We start from the raw sequence: 24,747 nt of genomic DNA, 5'->3' as shown, positions 1-24,747 counted from the left end.
GTGATAGGGATACCACAGGCTGCTCAGCAAGCTGTGGGAGCACAGGGCACAGACGCTCAATGGCTGCGGAGATCTGGGGAAGGCAGCAGACACGGCGGCAAACACAATGGGTTTTAGAAGGGTAGAAGTTTAACAGTTTGGAGAAACATTCTAGACAGAGAAAAGAGCATGTGCAAAGGTACGAAGTTATGAAAGGGTCTGTGCAGGGAAAGCGTCCAGCAGCTTAGAGATAAAACTGCAGGGACAGTCCCGGCTGGACTCAGAGCTGTGGCCGCCATGTGAAGGACAGGGCTGCACAGCCAAAGGGGAACTGGACTGTGACCGTGGCCCAGACCCTGCTGGGCCAGGACTCTGCAGTCACGTGGATGAGGGTGTACAGTGGGCACTGGCCGGTGGGGTTTCAGGGTCAGAGCGTGTTCTTCACATCCACCACAAATGACAGGTGGTCACGGAAGGGAGAAGCCCAGACGGTGACCAGCAGGTGCTTACCGAGCCCCTGCTCTGTGGTGGGCGCTGTGCTGGAGAGATGGCGCAGAAAGGGACAGAGAGGTTCCGTCCTCACGGAACTTGCCGTCTGGGGCTCTGCCTTAAGCAATGGCCGCACGGTGACACTGAGGCGGGTTCCTGAGCAATTGTTTGGGGGTTGGCCATAGCGGAGTGCTCTGTTTCTCCTCTCATTCTCTCCACTAGCACCTAACTAAAAACTGAGTAAAAGAAACAGTCTACTTCATGTCCACTGAAGCCCACAGCCTCAGAAGGGATGGAGGCAGGAAAGCTGGCTGAGCCCAGGCTTCTGAGATGCCTGCCGACTTCCTCTCTGCTCCTGGTCAGCACACACATAAAACTTGACCTGTCTCTTCCAGAACACACAGCGTGGTCAGTTTCTCTGGGACATTTTACAGTGAGAGTCACTGACCAAGAAAAGGACAGGTTTTGAAGATATTCCAAGAAGAGTTAGGAAGGTGGGTACAGACCACATTTTACTGCATCTGTCAATTGGCATTTCTGTTTATTTCTGGAGTGACAGCCTGAGCAATGGCAGCCATATCTGACACGTGACAGCTGAGACCTCGGAGTGCCTCCTAATCTTTCCTGGTCAACTGTCCACGGCTGGTGCTGCCATCCGTGTCACCAGTGAGTGGACAAGAAGAAAGAAAAGAAGCAACGGCCACACAAATTCATTAAGTCTCTCCTTACCTAGAAAACAGGAAAAGGTCATTTTGCAGAAGCAGAGAACTCTCATAAGAATTACAGAAGCTATTTCCCATTGATAAGGTATCTTCAAACTAGAAATGATTTTGCTTCAAAGACCGTACAGCCAGGGACCCAGCCAAAGCATTTGGCCAAAGCGGTCTGCCCTTGTGAGCCTCTCCTCTTAGCCAGCAGGGTGACTAGAAACCAGCCTCCTTGGCTGAGCAGAACGAAGCTTCTGTGAGCAGTAAACCCATTCAGCACCTGGCATAAAGCCAGGGAGACAGCAGGAACTCAGCACAAGTGGGCGGAACAGACCATCTGCCCTCCAGCGCCTGCCTTCCCCTCCCCCCACCACCACCTCAGACACTCTCACCTGTGAACTGTCCGACTTGCTGTGGGAAGGTGCTCTGTGTTGGGTCTTGATACTGGGGTGGCGGGCGGGTCAGATGGCGCTGAAACTGCTGCTTCTCCTAGAAAATGCCGAGAGCAGGAGACCCACATAAAACAGAGTTAAATCGGAGCAGAGGACTGTCTCAGTTTGTTTCTCACAGCTGGACTCCTGGGGGATCATGCTCATGACCTCATCTGGGGGACTTATAATAAACCCTATGAAACTGAAGGATGGGGCAGAGCTAGGGAGCAATAATTAAGAACGGGTGGTATTATCAGTTTTAAAAAATGGAGGGCAAATCTATGTAATTTTACTAACAATTGTCACCCCAATAAATTAAAAATAAATAAATAAAAAATGGAGGGCAGATCAGGGAAATGCAAATCAAAGCCCCAAAGATATACCACTTCACACCCACTAGGATGCCGGCGTGGTGGGTGGGGAGGTGGAGAAAGGGGCACTGCACACACTGCTGAGGGACGCAGTGCTGCAGCGGCTGTGGGCTACAGTCCAGCAGCTCCAAAAGCGAAACGTGCGAGTTACCGCACGAGCCTGCTATCCCACCCCAGATATGTACTCAGGAGAACTGAAAACCTATGGCCACAAAGTTCAGGAAACAACCCAAATGTGTATCTCCAGATCAGTGGTTAAATGAAACGCAACACAGTCCTACGACAGAGTATTTTCCAAGCTACAACATGGCTGAACCTTGAATCCACTTATATGAAATGTCCAGCAACAGGCAAATCTTTAGAGGCAGAAAGCAGATTAGTGGTTGCCTAGGCCTGGGGTGGGGAGGATAACTTTTAATGTGCATAAGGTTTCTTTTTAGGTGATGGAATGTTCCAAAATTGTGTGATGGTTGCACAACTCTGAATATACTAAAAAGTACGGAATTATACACTTTAAACGGATGTATATCACGTGGATTATACACCAATAAAGCTGTTATTTAAAAAATGGCAGAACTGGAGCATTTGAGGTCTTGCTTCCCAGCAATTGTCATCAGTTTTGTCTCAAACTCTTATAAAAATTCTCAGGGGGAAAAAAAAGGTAGAAATGAGGTAGTGATGTGGGTTTTAAAGCCCCTCTCAATCAACTAACCTCCGGATGGCTAGTTCTTCTCTTACGTCTGAAAGATGTAATTTAAAATCCCGTGAACTCCTACAGCCTTGGCACCTGTACACTATACTTGGTGAGCACGTGGTTGAACTATAGGACTTGGATGGGGCTTGTTGGTCCTGATTCTACGGCCCCAGGACCTCAGGCAGGTCTTCATCTCCCCGCTTCTCGTTCTGGCTTGAAACAAACTGCATCAACAACAAACCTGGGTCCCACAACAAACCGGGGGGCCACGGGGCTCAGTGCTTTGGCAGCTGCCGACAAGGGACATGGAAAAATGTCCCTAATACACAATTTTAGCCACAGATTCTGCCTTCATTAATTCCCACTGAGTGACACAAAGCTGCTTCTGGTACAGGCCACCACTGTGTGAGAACCACCACACCCCTGGACCCAGTTTAATGTCGAACATGCAAATGAGCGCACATTCACACCAGGCCCCAGGAGGCGGGCAAAGGCAGGAGCAGGGTTTTCTCCCATCTTCCTCTTACCTGCTCTGCCAGAAGGTGCTGCTGCCTTTGCAAAAACTGCTGTTGCTGCAAATGCTTTTGCTGCTGCTCTCTCTGTTTCTGTTGGTCCAAAAGCAACTGATGCTGCTTCATCACGGCTGCCTGCTGCGGGCTGCTCAGATAGGGGGCACTGCCATGCGTGCTGGCTGCAGACACAGTAGGTGGCTGGGTCCCCACGCTAGCGGCCTGGGCTGGCACAGGGACGCTGGGAGGGTTCTGCTCCTGTCAACACAGATAAGAGGGTCTCGAGTCAGGCGGGACATGGTAAAGTCTATGAGCCCTGCCTGACCAAAGTAGATGAGCTGCGCCCAGCGAGCCTGGTTCCCCGCGGAGAACCCCAGGGCAGGCTGAGACTAGGAAAGCGAACATCTGAGTATCCAGGCACAGCAATGAACCGTCGCTTCCACAGCAATGAACAGTGACTGGCCAATGGCAAGAGTGTGATTTTACATGTAAGCTCGTAATTTGCACACAACAGTTTCTGTAGGCAACTGTAGCTTATACAGGCTTGTTCCCTGGAATGCGTGGGAACAGGTGGGACCCCAGGAGGAGCTCTCTGAGGGGCTGCGGTTGATGGGGACAGACCATGTTCCAAGTGTGCCAACTGTGGGTCCCTGCCGGTGGGGTTGCCCCTGACCCACCGGAAATGGTATCGTTTGTCCACTCATGCTCAAAAAAAGACTGAGTATCAATGAGAACTTTTAAGGAATATTCTCTATCAATACAAAGACCAAAAGTGAGAATCATGTCAAAGGTTACCATAATATTATTCCAACATCACTTACACTTGAAAGTGGAAAATTTAACTCCAAACAGGAAACAGGCAGAAAGCTACTATCATTTAAACAAGTTCAACTTCTTGAGCCTCTTTAGAGTCTTTGTTTGTTAGGACATTTAATCTTCACAAGATTCTAATCTTAGAGCCCACGGGTTCTGATGGCACTTCCTCCCCCCAGTCACAAGGCTTTGTGAGGTGTTGCGATGGATGGCGGTGGCGGTGGTGGTGGTGGTGGTGGTGGTAACTGCCACTCCTTCTCAAAGTTGCTTTTAGTGGCTGTTAACCATTTAATGGCTGAAATAAGTGGAAGTTTCAACATTTGCAAATGCACGCTCTGTGGGGAGATGCTGAAACTGCCTCCAGTTTGCAGTTATTGGATACAGTCATGCGATGAGTACCCTGCACGTAACTTTCTTTTTTATTATTATAATGTGGGTATACTTATGAATATTTTTATGGCTTATGAAAAATACATAATGCCAAAATTCCTTTCCAAAACCAGTGTGCTCATTTACACACACTCATCAGTGTATGAGTTAGCCTACTTCCTCATGGTATTTTACCAGCATCATGTTTTCTAATTTTTTTAATGCCAGAGTGTGTTACAAATACACAAAGTACACACACAGGTATTCAATGCAGACTCGCTTATGGCAGTGCAAAATAGGAGACGATGCACGTTACACAAGTGTCATCATACAATGGTGGAAAAGTTTCAGTGGATACACACGTGCAGATGTGGAAGAGAGTCGAGGCCACACTGTGAGGTGAGAAAAGCAGTGGTGCCGCTGAGGAAGCCGGGGACAGTTATCACACGAGGCCCGACTCCTGGGAGGTATCCAGGGAGGGGCATCTTAGAAGCTATCTGAGCAGTGTAGAAATACCAGTTGTAACTATGACCATGAGCACACCGGCACCTGACCATTCTCCACGCTGCAGAGCCAGGTGCTTGCACGTCAATGACTAAATGCCCATGCAGTTTAGATACGCCGGGAAGCAGCACTCACGAGAAAGGTTTAGTGAAGGTTATGCGCTTATTAAACTTAAGGTATTTTGAACAGAGAGATCTGAAAGATGGTTAAAAAAAAAGCAAAGCCTCTAAAAAGGACATTACATCTGGTCTGCATCTGCAAACCACAGCCACAAATGACTTAATTTGTGTGGCATGAAAGGGGCACAAGGCCAAGTGCAGGTGATCCCCAAATGTGTGAATAGTTAAAACCAAGTTAGGAGGCAATTTGACCCTACTTGTGTTTATTAAGCATCAGCCCTGCTTTGCTCGCTCATGCTCATTTGCACTCCCTAGGGGAGTCAAAGGACAGCTGCAGCTGCTCCCTCCCTGCTTGCTTCTGTTCCCCAACTACCTGGACCTGGTACCCAGGGACGCAGAGTCCCAGAGCGAAGCCCCGCTCACCTGGCTGGGTGGAACCAGTGATCGGAAGGGCATGTTTCCCGGCTTTGGTTTCATCAGAAACAAGGAGCTCTGCTCGTTGCTCAGATGTGGCAGCTGCTGGGGAAGGTAAGCCATGAGGGCCGTCTTGCTCTGGCCAGCCCCAGGGCCACCTGGCCCGCAGTCTGCTTTGTAATGAGAAAGGGGCTTGGTATTGCCATAGTCCAGCACGGACGCTTGGCTAGTCCCGGTGCTCTGGCTCAGGTTACTTGGCGGCTGGTGACTCAGCAGGCTCATGTGGCTGGGCTGCAGGTAGGGGCCTCCGGGACGAGGGGAGCTCTTGCTCACATTGGGCATCATGAGCAGTTTGGGATTGGGGAAGTCTTGCTTGTAGCTGGGAGGGCTGGCAGACTTCTCCATGGGATAAGGGACATTTAAGGGGCTATGGGAGGGGCCTGTCTGCTGCCATGTGGACATCTGGCCTGGTGCTGGGGTGGCCTGCTGTGAATTCTGGAGCATCTGCTCGCGCTTCTGCTTGGCAGCCATCTGCTGGAGCTGGTGTGCAGAGGACAGCTCTGAGGCCCCTCCTGGGCCCTGGCTGGGCAACACCACGCTGGACATGGCTCTTTGTGCATTCTGGGCCTGGGCTGATGCCGGCATCAGGCTGGGACTGGCAGTGTCCGGCCCGGGCTGACCAGACGTGTGGAACAGGGGCTGAGAGCCCCCTAGGCTGGATGCATCTGTGCTCACAGGGCCGGATGAAGGCCCCAGAAAGGTCTGTCCTGCAGACCCAGCCCTCACTTGTGGAGAGCCTAACTGTTCTTGTTCAAAGGCTGCGGGAGAGAACTCTGTCTTAATGTCCAGGCCCTGCGCCGAGGGGGGCTGCGCCGCAGCGCCAGGGGGCTCGGGCTCCTTCTTGTCCTCAAAGTCCTCGGTGAACAGATCCTTCATGTCCTCGTCCGGCACCGACCTGTTCAGCTCCTCGATGAGCTCCTTCCACTCCTGCTCGTTAAGGTTGAGGTCAGGCATGAGGTTGCTCTGGGATATGGAGCCTCCGGCCCCTGCGATCATGCAAGGCAGGTCATCGACAGGCTCCTGCTTCAGTTCTTTACTCAGGCTCAGCGGAAACGACTCAGCGGGGTTGCTGCCTCCGTTCAGGTGGAGGCTTGAGTCTGCCAGACACTTCTTGTTCATGGAGTCCAGCCCCAGCGAGTGCTTCCCGCTGGCCTGCAGGGCCTCTGCGCCAGGCTTGTCAGGCTGGCTGAGCGGGGAGGCTGGAGGCAAGCCGTTGGAAGACACAGCTACTCCCAGGGGGGCCTCCCGGCGGGTCTTCTTGTGCCCAGGAAAAAGGTCCCCATAGCCATTCTGCTGATCGCCATTCTGAGGGGAGGTGGCGCTATCGAGATTTCTCTTTACCGGGTCGTGGAGATGCTGAAAAATAAGGAGAAGAGTGACTTACGTGCGCAGCACCATGTCTGAGGCCCCCCTGCTTCGCACGCTGACTGTGACAGGGCCCTGTCCCTTCAGTGCTCCCCTGCTCATCGTCCTGCCCATGTTCCACTCCTCACTCTGGGGACACCCTTCATTTCTCCTCTGGGTTGCCTCTCCCTCACTCAGGTCCTGTGGCCTCGCCTGACTCAGGACCACTAGCTCAGCTGTGCAAAAGCGACCCAGTTGCAGCCAGCAGGTCACTTCCTGGACTTTGGCCATCCTCTCCTTTTGTAGGGCACAAGTCTGATGCTGCCCAGTCACCTAGGGTGAGGGTATGCCCAGGAGCGGGGATGATGAGAAAGGGCCAGAGGACACACTGTCACGTGGGGTGGCATGCGGGTCTCAGCTCCCGCTCCCCACATAAGAACGCAGGATATGGTGAGGACAAAAAGGAACATCCACGGAGCCATAGAGAGGGGAGTCATATTGCCATATTCTCGCTGGTAGCTGGGTTGGAGACACAGGAAGCAGGAGCCACACTATCCACAACCTGCCGTCCACTTCTCTCTGCCAGCCAACCTCACTTGCTAGCTCAGCCACCATCTTCTTGGTAGCCCCCATTTGCTTCTTGTGTAGCCACGACAGTTACATTAGAGGCCAATGGCTCACTGGTTACAACTAGCCACAGCTGATGGCCATCCAATCACAGTTGATGGCCATTTACTACCTGAGCCAGCACCTTTCCACGTGAGGCCGAGAGCGTGGAAACTGCGCTCCTGGCTCTGTCCCCACACATACACGTTCTTGAGGGCATTGTGTGAGTCCAGGATCTAGCTGTACCTGAGACCAGCCATCTCCCTGCCACCTCCCCTGCCTTGCACCTATGGGAACCAATAAACATCTTCTTGTGTTTAAGTAGGTTTAACTGGGATTGCTGCTGTTTTCAGCCACAGGATCCTGGCAGTATAGACTCCTTGTCAGGCCCAGCAGGGGCTGGCCACTGGCACCAGGCTCCATCTTGTTGCACAGGCCAGTGTTAATGCCCTTCCCAGCCTTTCTAGGAGCTGACCCGGCCCCTCGCCTCCTCTCCCACTGGGTGCTTCCTCGCAGGCCCTACAGGCCCCAGATTTTGTCTCACTCTCCGCCCCGCCAACCACAAGCATCTTGTAATCTCCTGGGCCCAGTCATCAGCCTTCACAAACCCCACTTCTTATCAATACCATCTGACCGCAGCTGGGTCTGTCTGCACCGTTTTTCTCACTTCCCCCTGCCCTTCTCAACCAGACTTGTTCATCTGATCTTATATAAAAAGTCTGCCTCATGTCAGGGACAAGGACTGTGGACTATCAAACGGGGTGGTCCCCGTCCTCATGGGCTCCCAGCCTTCTAGGACACGGGACATTCAGGAACATGGCTACAGAATGAGATGAAGATGAACGCCCTATGCAAGCAGCTGAGCAGCAAGCACCCTGAGCGTGCAGGGGCGGGCATTTCCTGAAAAGAGCGTGACAGGGCAGTGGGGAGGAGAGAAGGTGCTATCTCCCTACTATTTCCCCAGCCTCGTTTTCAGCTGCCGGGACAGGATTCCTCCACTAACAGTTGCCTCTAAACACAGGCTGTTCCTTTCCTATGTCTACTTCTGTTAGGTTTCTGTCCTTCAGCCCAACCCTAATCCCATCCCTCTTTCCCTGTGACCCTAAGCATCTACACTGAGCTGTTTACAAAGTGCCAAATAACACTTTCATTATTATCTCTAAATAGATTTCAGAGGAGTCAGACCCTAGCACGCAGCAGTCTGTGTTGCTGTCCTCGGCTGCAGAGAGGCCACACGGACCCACACACCGGCCCCTGACAGGAGTGTGCATGCAGGAGTATTCTGACCTAGGCTTCCTGCCCAAGGCAGCTCCGTGGGCACCGGCACTCACTGGACACAAACGAGGAACGAGCAAGAAAACGAGGGCAGCTTTCTCAGTGTTAGTCCCAATTCGAATGCTCCCATTTCTCCCCCTACTTCAAGATTTTCTTACTTCTTAACTGTTAAAGCCGATTGTACAGTGCTTTAAAATCCTGGCTGAGTCAGTATTTCTTTAAATCAGTAACTGGGTACCTAAGTCTGCTCAGAAAACCTACCGTGTTTCCCCGAAAATAAGACCTAGCCGGACCATCAGCTCTAATGCTTCTATTGGAGCAAAAATTAATACAAGACCCCGGTATGGTATATTATATTATTACATTATATTACATTACATTATAATATACAAGATGCGGTCTTATATCATAGTAAAAGACCGGGTCTTATATTAATTTTTGCTCTAAAAGACTCATTAGAGCTTATGGTTCAGCTACGTCTCATTTTCGGGGAAACACGGTAGGAATGTTCGATAAATGGAACTGTAGTGTAGAGGTGTAAGCAAAACACCATTCTAGGACCCAGCTCAAGAATGGGCCCCTCCAACAGCGGGACACACCCGCTTTACTTTCATGCAGGTTCTTCGGCTTCCTGCTGCCACCTAGTGGGGAAAGAGGGAAAAGAACCAAGCTCCTAAAATGGACCCTTTAAAATAAGACTCACTGAAAAGTTTCCTTTAGGGAAGGTAAATTCACACCCATTTGATCTGTCAGAAGGAAACCACAATCAGTCGCTATTTTTTTTTTTTGGGGGGGTTATTCTTTCTATTATTTTCTTTTTAGAAAAATCATTTGTTGCTCCGTGTCAGGTTTGGGCTGTCTTTAAAACTATGAGCTCAGTTTTCCATTTTCCTAAGGAGGAAGATGGAAACCTAAAAGGTCAAGGCACTTGATGAGTCAGCTGGTTGTCCCAGATTAGAAACAGAATCCTTCTGTGCCCTAACAATTATAAAAGCTACCACTCCCTCTTTCAATATCCACACGCAAACAGCTGCAGACAAGTTCCAAAGGAACAACTCAATTGTGCAATACCAATTGCTTTTAGCCAAAGGAAACACCGGGGCCATTTTCTCAACCACTCTCAAAATTTAACTGGAATGATGTAGGCGGGGGTGGGGAGTGTGGAATGTGGTGGCCCTGGCAGATTTTTCAGCCTTGAGCTTTTTTTTTTTTTTTTTTTTTACAGATTTTATTGGGGAAGGGGAACAGGACTTTATTGGGGAATAGTGGGTACTTCCAAGACTTTTTCTTTTTTTTCCCAAGTCAAGTTGTTGTCCTTTCAATCTTAGTTGTGGAGGGTGCTGTTCAGCTTCAAGTTGTTGTCCTTTCAGTCTTAGTTGTGGAGGGCGCAGCTCAGCTCCAGGTGCCCTTGCTAGTTGCAGGGGGCGCAGCCCACCATCCCTTGCAGGAGTCGAACCGGCAACCTTGTGGTTGAGAGCCCATTGGCCCATGTGGGAATCGAACCGGCAGCATTCAGAGTTAGGAGCACGGAGCTCCAACCGCCTGAGCCACCGGGCCGGCCCCCAGCCTTGAGCTTTTACAGGAGTGCCTGATATGTGCAGGGCACTGCAGAGGAAGGAGAGTATACCAGAGCCTAACCTCCAGGAATTCACAACAGTGATGGGAAAATGGCTTGAGTAGATTGTAGAGACCTAAGAACAAACGCAATAAGCCCTTGTCGTGTACTTTTGGGTGCTTCGCTCAGAGGTTCCTGACCTAACTACCCAATGGTCTTGTGGAGCACAGGGTTTCAGGAGGCTCCCGCGCAGGTAGCGTCATCTGGTGCTCGTTTCCTTCGCAAGGGAGTTTTGCCGAAGAATACTGCATCCCTGACGGTGAGCTGGAGGCCCCACACGCTCACTCAGGCCGTCTTCCACCGATGCACACTGCAGGCCTGACTCCCACCCTGGGCTGTACTGGGAGGGGGCCCCAGATATCAACGCTGCTCCCAGTTAAGCCGGAGGTGCAATACCTCGTGGACACCTAATCAGTGTCCTGTCACCCCGCTTGGCCCACTAGGCTTACAGGACAGTCCCTCCACTTCCTCCCGCTTTCACCACCCAACACTGAAATTCCAGTGTGCTTTGTGATCAAACGCCCCCAAATGGTAACATCTGTGCATTTCCACTGGACGTTAGCAGATGCGGCTGTTTTAGACAGAGCTGGCTCTCTCATCGGTCTCCTCACACGTGATCAGCCACCCGGGGGCAGCGACCAGTGCTTCCTGCCCCTTCGCAGTGGGCGTTCACTCTTCCTCCGCCTCCCTCTTCTGTCATCCTCCTATCAACCAAACACCGCCCACCCCCACCTGACAGCCAGCATCTTGGTCCACTGCAGTGTGGCTTCCATCCTCTGGGAACTGATTGGATGTTGGATGTGGGGAGGAAAGAAAGGGAGGATTCAGGAAGACTGCTTTCTTCAAGGCTGGCAATGAGCTTCACACTGTTAAACACAGCCCACTTTTTTTTTTTTTTTTAAATTGGGTAATATTGGGGAACAGTGTGTTTCTCCAGGGCCCATCAGCTCCAAGTCCAGTCACCGTTTTCAATCTTAGTTGCAGGGGGTGAAGCCCACCATCCCATGCGGGAATTGAACCGGCAACCTTGTTGTTGAGAGCTCGCGCTCTAACCAACTCAGCCATCCGGCCGCCCCAACGCAGCCCACATTTTCAGTCTTTCCCTCTCCCTCTCCGTCCACCATCTGCCACTTAATAATTCCCTTCATCTTTAAGGCTTTCTTTCTTCATATTTCTTTACCACATTATCTTGCTTTCTCTTCTACTTCTCTGGTTATTTCTCCTCAGTCTCCTTTGAGGTGGGTCTCCCCTTCAAATAAATATCAGAGTCTCGCCTCTTTCCACTCTACACACACTCTGAGTGGTCTCATCCATTCCCATATCTTCAAATTCCTATGACTGAACATCCCACTCAGAATAACCCACCTGCCCAGGGACCACGCGCTGATCTGCCAGCCCTCGGCCCCCGCGCCTTCCTGTCAAGGCCCTCCCTGTGGCGCAGCCGGCTGGTCACACCGGCCTTCTCACAGTCCCTCAAATGTGCCTGCTCATTTTGCCTCAGGGCCTTTGCACTTTGCTCTTCTCTCTGCCCAGAACACTTCTTCCCTCTGATTTTCCCAGGGTGGCTCATCTCATAATTCAGGTCTCATTGCCTCAAAGTCATTCTCTGATCAGCTACTCCACAGTCCCTGGCGACCCTATTTCCTTGTTAATTCCCCCACTGGAAGCACTCACTTGAAGGGGCGTAGCTCCCCTCATGAGAATGACAGCAGAGCCCACAGCACCTGGAACAGTGCCAAGCACCTGACAACCTACTTGGGAATGAACGTGCTACCTCTAACCTCCTGTCTCCAGAGCTCCAGGCTCCTGTCTGCCCACCTACTTACCTGGTGTGCTCCTTCCTACTGGGGCACCACAGACACCTGACTAAATCTCCAAACCGGAAGCAGCGTCTCCCTGTTTGCCTTTCCTCTGTTCCTGCCTCAGAGCATCACCACCACCCACCCTGTCCCATAAATCAGAAAGCAGAGAGCCGCTCTTGCCCCCATATCCAATCAGCACCCCACTCCTACTGAGTCCGCCTCCTTAGCATTTCCTGAATCCACACACTTCTCTCCTTTCACTAACACCAACTGCTCTGACTGGAATTATTTTAACTCTGTCTAAAGCTCGTCTTGTCACAAACCCACGCTCATCTACATTCCGCATATGATCAGAGTGATCGTGCTGAGGGCAAATGTGATCCGGTCACTCTTTTCCCTAAAGCTCTTCAATGGCACCTCGTTGCCCTCACGTCTTCAGAAGACTGACTCGGGCTCTGGCACTAGTGTGCTCCCCATCAAATGCCAACCCCACCTGCGCTGCACGCGTGTGCGGCTCACTGGAACTCCTCAAAAATGAAGGTTGGAATATACAAAATCCTAACTTTTTAAGGTAGCAATGGTTAAATATTGGCGATTTCAACCTAACACCATGCTGGCTTTTCCTTCTCTCCTAGTGCCCTGTACAAACACTCCGGACCCTTAGGACTCTGTGTGGGAAAAGACCCTGTCTGTGGATCTATGTTCATGCATCATCCAATGTTGCAATTTGAGGAAACATCTTGGAAATCCATGTCAAGTAGCAACTACGTAAGGCACAGGCTTGATGTGGCAGGGACAAGTCGTGACGTCCCAGGGTGCCTCACTGAGCGCTTGGCCCCTGCACGTCCTACTCCCCATTTTGTTTCAGAATCTCACTCCACCTTCAAAGGCACCCTGAGGACCAAGTCATTGCTCCTGTTTCATGGCAGATGATGTGAGACTCCGCCAGCTTTCCTGAGGTCTGAGCATTCATTCAGAGGTCCTGGGAAGGGTCTGCGGCCATGCCCACGGCCACGCCCCCGCCCCCCACCGGCAGACTGAGGCGAGGCCCACACTAATTCCGCTTCCACCAGGGCTGAAAGAGGAGTTCAGCTTGTGCAATGAAGCACAAGCGGCAGGGAGTGAGTCAGAGTTTCGAACAGTAAGAAAAAATGCCCGTCCCCTACGTCAAGCACGAAGAGCCCCATCAAGGTGCCCTCACCAGAAAAACAGGCTGTGCTCTGAGGAAACTCCACACACCACAAATGTTTCTTTGTAAAATATTTAAAGAAAAAAGGAAAACTATCACAGAACCATCTATAATCTGCTACTAAACGTTCCCACTTTTAAGACCTTATTTGTCTTCAGAGTTTGGAACCTCACTGATTTAGAAGCATGGGGGCACTAAAGAACTGCGTTTCCCAGAAAACTTTAATTTGGTGCCTAGACATTTTACCATCACTTTTCATTTTTAAAGAATTGTAGATTCACAGGAATTTGCAGAGAGAGTACAGAGAGGTCCTGTTACCCTTCACCCAGTCCCCCCCCCCCCCCCGTGGTTGTATTTTACATAATTACAGCACAATATCAACTGGGAAGAATGTGTGTGTACAGTTCTGTGTCACTGGAGCACGGACTATCACCTCTTTGGATAGAAAGCTTAGCTATGTATTTTACACAATGTAATCTCTTCCTGCATGATTATAAAGCAGAAACAAAGTTGTAAAATAGATTGGTTCTTGTATTTGGCAGGCAGTCCCTATATTCTCTTTGCTGTGGAAAAACCAATCTGGGAAGCCATGTGAGGCTCAGAAAGTCACATGATGCACATGTCAACAAAGCAGGCGGTGATAACTGGCTGTGCGATCTTAGCCAAGACAATCCCTTCCAGAATCTGCCTTCTTGACCTGCATAATGGAGACCCCGGGTAAGATGATCTAAAGGGCCATAACACCATCGTGCTAACATCAACTGTTGCCCCACACAGGAAGATGCCCTTGGGGGTTCATGCAGTAATCATTCACCCAGATCCTACTATGTGCCAAACACTGCCCTACAGAGGCTGTGCACAAAATAATGGTAAATTCGGATATAAACTAGGTTTTTACTACACTCTAGGAGGGTACTAGGCAATGGGGATAAAAAGATAAAACAAGACACAATTCTGCTCCCACTAGCTGGGTTGTGATGGAGAAGCTATGACGGCAGGTCAGAGTATCTATGCAGGCAAGAGAAGGAAGGGCAGGGCAGACTTCCTGGAGAAGGGGGCACCTGAGTTAGGTACTAAAGGAGCAGAGAAGTCATCCAGAAGAGGCTTCCGGGCTGCAAGGCAAAGGCAAGGATACACAAATGAGCACTGAGTGGGAGTGGACAGAGGGAGGCAAGCAGGAAAAACAGGAGTAGTTTATCTCTGCTGAAGTGCTGACAGAGAGCGAGGCTGGGAATGGACCGTGATTTAATGGAAAATTTCAAAAACCACACAAAACTAGAAAGAACAGTATACCATCATCTGTCCATCATCTAACTTAAACAACTGTTAGTATTTGGCCATTTTGTTTCATTTCTACCTCCCTATGCCCCCACCCCCAAAATTGTATTATTTGAAAAACAAATCCTATGCATAATGTCATTTAATCCACAAATATTTTAGTACGTATCTCTAAAAAGAATTCTTAAAAATATACATGTGTGTATATCACAATACCATTATCACAACTAAAACATTAATAATTCTTTATTATAACCAACTCAAACTCATTACGATGGCTACTATCAAAAAACAAAAACAAACAAAAAAACCCAGAAAATAAACGTTGGCAAGGATGTGGAGAAATTGGAACCCTTGTGCATTATTGGTGGGAATGAAAATGGTGTATCTGCTATGGAAAACAGTACAGTGGTGGTTCCTCAAAAAAAAAAAAAAAAGATTTACTGTATTATCCAGTAGTTTCATCTCTAAATGAATCCCATTTCCAAAAGAACTGAAAACAAGGACTGGAACAGATATTTGTATACCCACATTCATAGCAGCATATTCACTATAACTAAAAGGTAAAAGCAACCCAAGAGTCCCTCAATGGATGAACTGAATGGATACACAAAACGTGGTATACACATACAATGGAATATAACTCAGTCTTAAAAAAGCAAGGAAATTCTGACACAGGCTACAGTATGGATGGACCTTGAGGATATTAAGCGAAATAAGCTAGTCACAAAAGGACAAATACTATATAATTCCACTTATATGAGATACCTAGAGTAATCAATCAAGTTCACAGAGACAGAAAATAAAATGGTGATACCCAAGGGCTGGGGGAGGGGAATGGGGAGTTAGTGTTTAGTGGGGACAGAGTGTCAGCTTTACAAGACGAAAAAAGTTCTGGAGATGGATGGTGGTGATCAGGTTGCCCAACAATAAGAATGAATATACTTAATGTCACTGAACTGTACAATTAAAAATGGTTAAGATGGTAAATTTTATGTTACGTATATTTTACAATTTAAACAAATTTTAATTCTTTATTATTATCCTGTATCCCATTAGTGTTCGTGTCTCATTCATACTCTACCCAATGTATCCTAGAAATCACATCATGTCTCCTTAAATACTTCTGCCTGTACTGCTGAAATATAAAAACTCTTTTAAAAATAACCATGACACCCTTACTGCATGTTAAAAAAAATCAAATTGTTGTTAGAATTGGTTTATTCAAAATCACTGCATTTGGTAGACATGCTCTTAAGACTCTTTCAATGTGTAACCATTCTCTTTCCATTTTTTCCTTTGCCATTTATCTGTCCAAGACAGTCACTTGACCTGTACAATTTTCCACTTCCATAGTTGGCTGATTGTATGCCCCCATTCTGTCCTTTACTAGTTCTTCTATTCTCTGTATTTCCGGTAAACTGGTGGACACCAGATCAGATTCAGATTTTAACGTAATTACATATAGGTGACGTCGTGTCATTTTAAAAGGACGTTAGTAGATGAGGTCACATTTGCATTTTTATAAGTTCTCTATAATAACTGTGTGGCAAACGGATTTCAGGGAGGCAGGCTCAGCCGGTGACCAGGCAGGAAACTGCAGAAACAGTCTGTGAAAGAGATGAGACCTGAGTGTGAGTATGGGAAAGAAGAGATGATGTCAGAGGTAAGGTGGAAGAAAATCCAGCAGGTCCTGAGGGCCAATTTTATATTGGGGGTGAGGGTTTGGGGACACGGGTAAGATAGAGAACAAAGGAAAAGCAGGGTTTTGGCAGAGGAAGGGGTTAGTTCAGTTTCAGCCACGAAGAGATGTCTGGACCATGCAGGGAAGTCCAAGAGGAGCTGAGGAAGTCGGATCAGGATTCGGTGCAGACTATCATCAGCAACGCATGAGACTGTGAGCAGATCCATCGCTCAGGAAGGGTGAAAAGCATCCCAGGGGCGGGTGAAAAGCCCGTAACGAAGGCAGAGCACAAGGTTAAATGCATCAGAAAGGTGCAGAAAAAAACAAATGGCGAGGCCTGCCATTGGGGCATCAAGCCGGTGGCTGGAGGTTATTCGAAAATGGTATTACAATGCTGCAGGGTTCAATAAACGGGGGTTATTGCAAGATAATACATGTGGTTGATGATATAAAAGAACACCTACGAAGGCTTCCTGAGAACTTGGGATGACAGGGTGTTTCGAATTAAGAGACCACTGGACCTGACCATGAGGCAGATCTTGCCTAAAGAGCAGTAGACAAAATATGAGGAGGATAAATTCTACCTTGAACCATTATCTGAAAAGGGTTACTGGGGAAAAGAGAGAGAAGAATGGGCAAAAAAATAATCATGTAATGGAAATGTGTGAATGCAGCTGTCTTCCAAGTATTTTTATGATGTTGGTTAAACCTGAAATGTATAATTTAGAATCATCTGGGCTCAAAATATATTACTTTAAATAAATGTCTATTATAATTTTAAAAAGAAAGATCCAGAAAGATAAAGGCTGAAGCTGTCCAGTGGGTCTGATAACTAAAAGCTCACTGATGACGGTGCCCAGAGCAGTTCCAGAAGGTTGACTGGAGTAAACACCCTTGACTGAGAAGTAACTGGGAGGTGAGTAAACAGAGTATGGATTGTTCTTTTCCAACTTTAGTTTTAAAAGGGAGATAGACAAAGTAGATTAGTGGTTGCCTAGGGCTGGGAAGGGGAGATTGATGGGTGACAGCTAAGGGATGTAAGATTTTTCTGAAGTGATGAAAATGTTCTAAAATCGATTGTACTTATGGTCACACAACTGAATTGTATGCTTTAAATTGGTGGATTGTATGATATGTAAATTACATCTCAGTAAAGCTGTTAAAATAAAGTTGGGGAGAGAGACTGGTTGATAGCCAAAGAGGGTCAAAGAAGGGTTATTATGGGAATAATACTTGAGTTCACTTAAACAATAGCAGATAACTACTTGTTGATTAGCCTAGATCCCGCTAAAATTCTCGGGAACTTTGTTATTCTATGAATCCAGTCAGGCATTCATATGTGAATATGAAAAAGATGTGTCACGACAACTATTGGAAACATGAAAACCACTCTGCTTACAGGGAAGTTCTGACTTAATCGAGGGGCTCCGCATACAGGAGTGATGCTCCTCCCTTCCGGAGCCAAGCCCTCCACCCCATCCCACCTCATCAAGGTCCTTGTTCATTCAATCACCACCTTCTCTGTTTTCCATTCATCTCCCTCTTTATCAGTTCTTTCCTCCCTAAGCACTGACAAATGCTCGGTACCACCCATCTTAAACTCCATCCTACCACAAGCATTTAGCAGTGTTAAGAGCTAGCCCAGCTTGAATCCTGGTTTGGTTGCTTAACTGTTGTGCTCACAGACAAGTTACTAAACATCTTGAGAAGCTTTGGTTCCTCATCTGAAAAAGAAGGGGGAGGGGAGAGGAGTCACTTCCTGGAGGGCTGAGTCTCGATGCCACTTACTGAGTAGCTGATAACAGTCTCTTCAGAGCTTCTTCAAAGATGGGGCTCTACTTTGTCATACTCACCAAGGTGACCTCCAGGTTCTTTAATCCAAGGGACACGTATCAAACTGTACGTACTTGACCTTTTGGAGGCCCTGAGCTCTAACGACCATTCCTCCCATCTCCACACAACGTCTTCCTCCCTTAAGGCCCACAGATCCCTCTCTGGGCCTGCTCCTGCCTCCAAGGCCACTCCTAGCAGGCTGGCCCTTCTCGTGCCACTTCCTTCAGTGATGACGCCTGCAGGGCCTTCGTCTGTTTTCATTGCTGTCACCTCATCCACTCAGGGCTTTGGCCACAGCTTAACCACCCGGCAAGAGCAGGCACTCGAATATTTATTGAGTGGACCACCTTCTTTGTGCCCCCGTGTTCTAAATTTGCACACGACTGGAAACTGGGGATCTCTGCAGGGATGCGCTCCACTAGGCGCTCTCCACACTCAGCACCTGCCTCCTCCCTGACCAGGTGCACGGCTCAACCCCCCGTCCTCTCAGGTGACCCACACTGAGCTCCGCTGAGTCTACCTTCTAAATCTCTCTCCGGCGGGATCCCTCCAAGCACCGCCATCTTAGTTCAACTCATTTGTTTACCCAGATTACTGAAGTAACTTCATGCTGATCGGTTTCCGTTCTCTCTATCCTACCCGTTATGTCATCAGTGTGAGCACTATAATCACATATCCTAACCATTTAAAATCCCTTCTTACTTCCCCGTCACTTACAGATGAAGTTCCAATTCCTTAACCTGGGACATAGGGCCTGTCTGATCTGATCCCGATGACTTGTCTGATTAAGGCCCCGATTGAAACTGAACTCCTCAGGACTGAGAATGTACCTCTAGCCTGACGACCTCCTACTAGTCCTTTAAGATTTAGCTCAAACATCAGCTCCTCCGTGGCCTTCTTCCCTGCCCATGGACCCCACATAGTCAAGTTGCTACTCTACCCCTAGTGCTCCAACAAAGCCTGTCCATAGTACTTATGTTTCACATTCATGGTAAAGCACTGCAGTCACTGTGAAAGCGAGACCCGCCTGCCTGCATCTCTCCCCGTCCATGGAGGACAAGGGCCTTGCCCTTTTCATCCAGAGCCAGGTCCACAGCGCAGCAAGTTACAGGTGCCCAAAACAACCTCCCACCTTCCACGTCGCTCCCCTTCCCGGTCACTCTACCGTTCTTTAGCCTCATGGATATTTGTCCTTCAGTTTCACAGGTTCTCTCTACCCAATAATGGAGGCAGTACTAGTTCACTTAATTTTCAGGACAACCTTCAGAATTAATGCTGTACGATTATTCCCAATTTCAAGATCAAGGCACTCGGGCTGAGAGAAGTTAAAGAACTTGGAAAGTGCGTGCTGAACCAGGATGTGAATACAGATCTATTTCAAAGTAATTTCTCGAAGTCCAACTTTGGTGACTCCACCAAATGTGCCTTTTTCACCTTAAAACTTCCCAGTGTATTTACTTACCATCATCAACTCTTTCCTTTCCTTCTTTGAGAGGAAACATCTCTCCTTGTGAAGATTTAACTCCTTTCAGCTCCACCTTATTCCTTCTGGATTTGCCTTATCAGAGCTTTTCCCCTTGAAATGCTTCCTCTCCACTCAGTGACTTAAAACTGTTTTGTTCTAAGAGCAAAGCTCTCGAAAGGTGCTCCACCATCACCTGGGAACCTACCGGAAACGCAAATTCTCAGACACTACACCAGGCCCACCGACTCAGGAACTTGGGGGGAAAGGGGGCCCAGGAAACAAGTTCCCCAGGTGTAGTCCCACTAAAAATAAACAGGTGAAGCTAATTTTAATAATATATTTTATTTAACCATATATTATTTCGAATGTAAGTGATATAAAAAAATAGAGATATTTTAGTTTGCATTCTTTTTGGACCTAAATTTTCAAAACCCAGTGTGTAGTTCACACCTTCGGTACAATTCAATTTGGACTAAGAGTGTTTCAAGTACTCACAGTCCTCCCCGACTGGCGGCTACCGTACTGGGCCTAAGTTTCCAGGCTACTGGCCCTGCACCTGCTGTGGCAGCAGGTTCCTTACTGCACAAGGGGCTCCCCTTGCAGCCGGTCCTCCCATGTCAGAAACGCTGAACTCCACACACCAGGCCTCTGCACAGGACCTTCCTGTCTGAAGTACTCAACCTCGCCCTCCTCTCTTTCTCCCAAACTCCTTCTCATGATCTCGTTCAAGGTGTTCAACAAGCATCCATCAGAGCTAGAGTTCACTTAGCCAGCCTGCCCCTGCCTGGGCCCTGGGGATTTGGCAAGGAACAAAACAAACCCTTGCTCCCTTGGAGCCTACATTCTACTTGGCTTTTGCTCCCGAGAAAATCGAGCAGGGAAAGAAAGGCAGTTTGTGAGGCTTACGGTTTTAAATAAGGTGCTCAGGAAAGGCCTCATGGAGTGAGAAGTACGAGCCAAAGTCTGCAGATGAGTTGTGCCAACATCTGCAGAAAAGGGTCCAGCAGTGCGAGAGGCCAAGTGGGAGCATGCCTAGTGGAGACGCGCCGGAGGAGACCGGGGAGCTGGCAGGAGGGACCAGAGTGCCAGGCTGCACAGGGCCTGTGGGCCCTGGTTAAGGGGTGGCTTATCCACAGGTGAGATGGAAAACCGGTGGTGGGGTCGGAGCAGGGGAACAAGATCATTCTGGCTGCTGGGTGGAGAGCAGACTGTAGGAGGGTGAGGGCCAGCATGGAAGCGGATTAGGAGGCAATCATCCAGGTAAAAGAAATGATGGTTTAGACCAGGGTGGTAGTGGCACAGATGATAAGAAGTGGCCAATCCTGGATGTGTGTTCAAGGTGGAACTGCTGAGGTTTGCTGAGGGGGTTTGATCCAAGGGCCTCTGGGAGAAGAATGTCTCTGGCAGGCTGGTGTGTGGCTAGAGCGCAGTGAGTGATGGCAGGTGGCAGCAGAGAGGCTGTGGGGAGAGGCCATGGACATGTGAGGTTAAGGATGGAGCTGGGCAGAGAAGTGGTTTTGCCAGGCGCACAGGGAGCTCTGTTCTGTGAGCACAGTCCTGCACTCAGTAGCACGGAGCATGTAGTGTCCCCCTTTTTAAAGTCTTTCTCAATTCCCCGAGGTGACTGCAGAGTTTGCCACTGGCTTTTTGTGCCATCCTCTGGTGTGACGCATATAAAAGCACAGCAGTAGTCAGTCTGTATCTGTCTCAGCTCCTAGGGCCGGGTCACTCCCTCCTTCATGTCTGTCCCCCAGAACGGGACTTGACTCATCACTGCTTAGTAAACAGACCCCTAAATTCTGCCTGTTGGTTGGGGCTGGCTAGTTTGCCAAACCAGAACATTCCGTGGTTGGCCCGGTCTTTTGGTAAAAGCTCATGCCTGATTAACAGAGATAATCAGGAGATCAAAAACAACAAAAAATTTTTAAAAATCTCCTAAATCAATAAGAGCTACCATTTATTAAACACCTATTCTGTGGTAGGCAGAGCAACTGCAAAGCAGATGTTATCATTTCACAGGGAAGGAAACTTAGGCTTGGCCAGTAGAAAGGAGAATGAAGAGGAAGATCAGCAGTAACCATAGCTCAGAAGGGGTGTGTGTGTGTGTGTGTGTGTGTGTACAGGGAGTGACAGTGATGGCTGCTCACATCTTAACAATCCTAGAAAGCACAGTAGAGAACTCTGGGGGGCGTGAACTGCAAATATCCACCTGCAGCTTCATAGCCCCCAGGGGTGGCTAGCTGCCTGCCACACTAAAGGCTGGTACAGAACACATGGAAATTCTCAACTCTCCACTTAACTTACACAGGCTGCATGCATGTGCATACACTGTACTACAGAACCTAACTTCTGACACGGATTGTAGACTTTCCTTAATAAAAACGTTTAGGACGAAAACGTAGAAAGGTCATACTCTTGACGTGAAATGGACAACCTGCAGTGTAAACTGTGAATGGATCAGTGGGACATTGGGACATTAGCAGTGCATCTCAGGCCCGACCCCACAGGGGCTGCAGCTCAAGAGCTCTGCAGACTTGGAGCAGGGGTTAGCCCTGCATCTCATGTCCCTGCCACTCCTCTGAAGCTGCCCTGCCAAAGGTCACCAGCAAGGCCCACATGGCTGAATACAACTTCCCAGCAACCCCTATCCTGTAGGGGCTCCCCTGACCTGGCTCAGTAAGTGGAATCTCAAAAATCAGAAAACTCTTGATTCATCCCTAACTCCTCCCCCAACTCCCAATCAACTGCCAAATCCTGTTCACTTTACCATTTCAGTATCTAAGGAATCTGTCCTGTCCTCACACAGCCACTTACTAGCTCTTCCTACTCATTTCTTGCTAAGACCAGTAAAATAGCCTTTTAACTGGTCTCTTTGTTGCCAACCTTCTACCACCTGTACTCACCCCCCACACCCGCCCTCTACACCACTGCACAGATGACCTAAGGCACAGATTCACGCAAGGTTCACCATTATTTAAATCCTTTAACTGGCTCTCCACAGGACGTAAAAAGAATCAAGTGCAAGCTCCTTGCCGTGGTATGTGCAATGATTGATTTTATGCATCAATTTGACTAGGCCACGGATGCCCACTTATTCAAAGATTATTCTGGGTGTGTGTGTGTGTGTGGGGGGGTGCTTCCGGGTGAAATTAATATGTGAGTCTGTGGGCCGAGTAAAGCAGACTGTCTTTCCTCATGTGAGGGGGCCTAACCTAGGCAGTTAGGGGCCTGAATAGAAAAAGCTGGTAAGAGGAAACTCCGCCCGCCGGATTGCCTTGAGTTTTAAAAATCGGTTCTTTTGGGTCTCAAACCTGCCAACACTCGGACTGGAGCTGTGCTGTCGGCTCTCCGGGGTCTTCAGCTTTCCGACTGCAGATCTTAGGGACTCGTCAGCCACCATCACTGCGTGAGGCAATTCATTAAAATTGATCAATCTCTCTCTACATATCTATCTCTATATCTCCTAATGGTTGTTTCTTTGGAGAACCCTGACTAGTGCAGTATGCAAGACTTATGATTTGACAAGTTTATGTCTCCAGGCTTACTGCTCAACCCATCCTTGTCATATTATACTTTTCCTTTGCAATTAAAGTGTTTTCCTTGTGAAAGGTATCATACATATATGCATACATAACAGTGCAAAAAGTAGTAATAAAATGAACACTGTGCACCAACTGCTCAAGTGAAGAAACAACAGTACCAGCACTTTAGAAACCTGGCACTCAAAGTGTGGTCCTGGGACAGCACAACTGGCATCACCTGGAAGGTTACAAATGCTGACTCTCAGCACCTCCACCTCTGCCTTAGAATCCCCAGTTTAACGGGATCTCCAGGTGATTCATACACACGTTAAGGCTGAGGAGCTCTCCTTAGAAGCCCCTGCATCCTCTCTTCACACCCCCCGGTCCCCCATATATAACTAATATCCTGACTTTGTGTTAACAGCTGTGATTTGTAGCTCCACCACCCTCATGTAACCTACCCCCACAATAAACCACCTGGTCTTGAAGACGGAGCGCAAGCGCACAGCAGCCAGACAAGGACAGGGCAGTACGGCCCTGCTGGGCGGAGGCCCCAGGAGGAGGTGCGCGGGACAGTCTCGGCTCCGGGCCCGACTTCCGCTTCTCTGGGAGGTGACGAGGCCCCTTTTGGGGAAGTCATGAGCGAGGTCAGGAGCAAGTCCTGGGAAACAGGGTTCCCACAGTTGGGCACCTGGCAGGACTGTGGGATGGACCAGGTGCGGGACTGAAGCAGGCGGGTGGGCAGAGGGAGTGGGCTGCCCTGCACCCCCTGCTCCTAAGCCCACCGTGTACCCCTCTGCTCTCAGGGAAAACTGAGAGCTTCCGTGACATGCGTATCCTCGGGAGAATCCGGGCCAAGTTCTCCTGGGCGTTCTGTCCTCAGGTTAAGAAGATGGCCCGATGGAAGTGGGAGTCTTGGTGGTGACAGTCTGCCTCTGGGGTGACACTGTTGCAGTAGGGCTCAGTTGCCTCCAGTCTGGTGCCAGGCTGTCAGCCTGGGATCACCTTTCACGTTCCTCCAAGGGATCCCTTGTCATCTCGTGTTGGGTGTCCTGCTTCCTGTCTCTCATGTCTGACTCTTTCCTGATTTATTCTTTTAATTTTGGTAGAGTACTTCTTACAGCAGCTTCTTGAGAACGGACATGTGACAGTCCAATTTTAAAAAAAATTCATCTCTGAAAACGACTTTATTCTACACTCTTTCTTGTTGTATACTTTGGCTAGGTATAGAATTCTAGGTTTGCAATCATTTTCCTTCAGAATTTTGGAGGCACTGTACCACCGTCTTCTTGCTTCCCATGTTGCTGCTGTAAAGTCCAAAGACACTCTGATTCTTGACATGTGACCTAGAACCTTCTCCACCCTGCAAGCCTACCTATAGCCCCTTTTACACCCAATGTTCAGAAATTTTATGACTGATGTGGGTCTATTTTCTTCACCAGTGATGGGCACACTGCGTACCCTTTTAATCTGGCAACTCATGTCCTAGTTCTCAAATTATTTTATTAATCATTCCCTCCTTGTTTTCTTCCTGTAATTTCTGTTATTCAGATGTTGGGCCTCCTACGCTGGTCCTCTAATTTTCTTCTCTATTTTCCATCTGGTTTGTCTTTTTTTTTTCCCTCTCTACTTTTTGGGAAAATTACTTATATTTCATATGTATAGTTCACACATAT

The 24,747-nt window shown here is 48.7% G+C and overlaps 1 protein-coding gene and 1 pseudogene across 2 annotated transcripts in view; one reads left to right on the top strand and one right to left on the bottom strand.

Annotated features, from left to right (window-relative positions):
* Window positions 1–24,747, bottom strand: part of MAML1 (mastermind like transcriptional coactivator 1) — a 39,699-nt gene that overhangs the window by 3,840 nt on the left and 11,112 nt on the right. The window contains exons 1-4 of one of the 2 annotated variants that reach the window (XM_033096155.1): window positions 22,862–23,065; window positions 5,409–6,815; window positions 3,199–3,438; window positions 1,568–1,664 (exon numbers count right to left, since the gene is read on the bottom strand). In XM_033096155.1, coding sequence (XP_032952046.1) covers window positions 1,568–1,664; window positions 3,199–3,438; window positions 5,409–6,578 — 1,507 coding nt within the window. In that variant the 5' untranslated portion in view covers window positions 6,579–6,815; window positions 22,862–23,065. Of the gene's footprint in view, window positions 1–1,567; window positions 1,665–3,198; window positions 3,439–5,408; window positions 6,816–22,861; window positions 23,066–24,747 lie in introns of those variants that run through there. The other variant, XM_033096154.1, reaches the window with a different exon arrangement.
* LOC117016652 (cytochrome b-c1 complex subunit 7-like) lies at window positions 16,498–17,010 on the top strand (annotated as a pseudogene).

Source organism: Rhinolophus ferrumequinum, chromosome 24, assembly GCF_004115265.2.
Source record: "Rhinolophus ferrumequinum isolate MPI-CBG mRhiFer1 chromosome 24, mRhiFer1_v1.p, whole genome shotgun sequence".
In the NCBI taxonomy this organism is placed as follows: domain Eukaryota; kingdom Metazoa; phylum Chordata; class Mammalia; order Chiroptera; family Rhinolophidae; genus Rhinolophus; species Rhinolophus ferrumequinum.
This window is presented reverse-complemented; position numbering and strand designations above follow the sequence as displayed.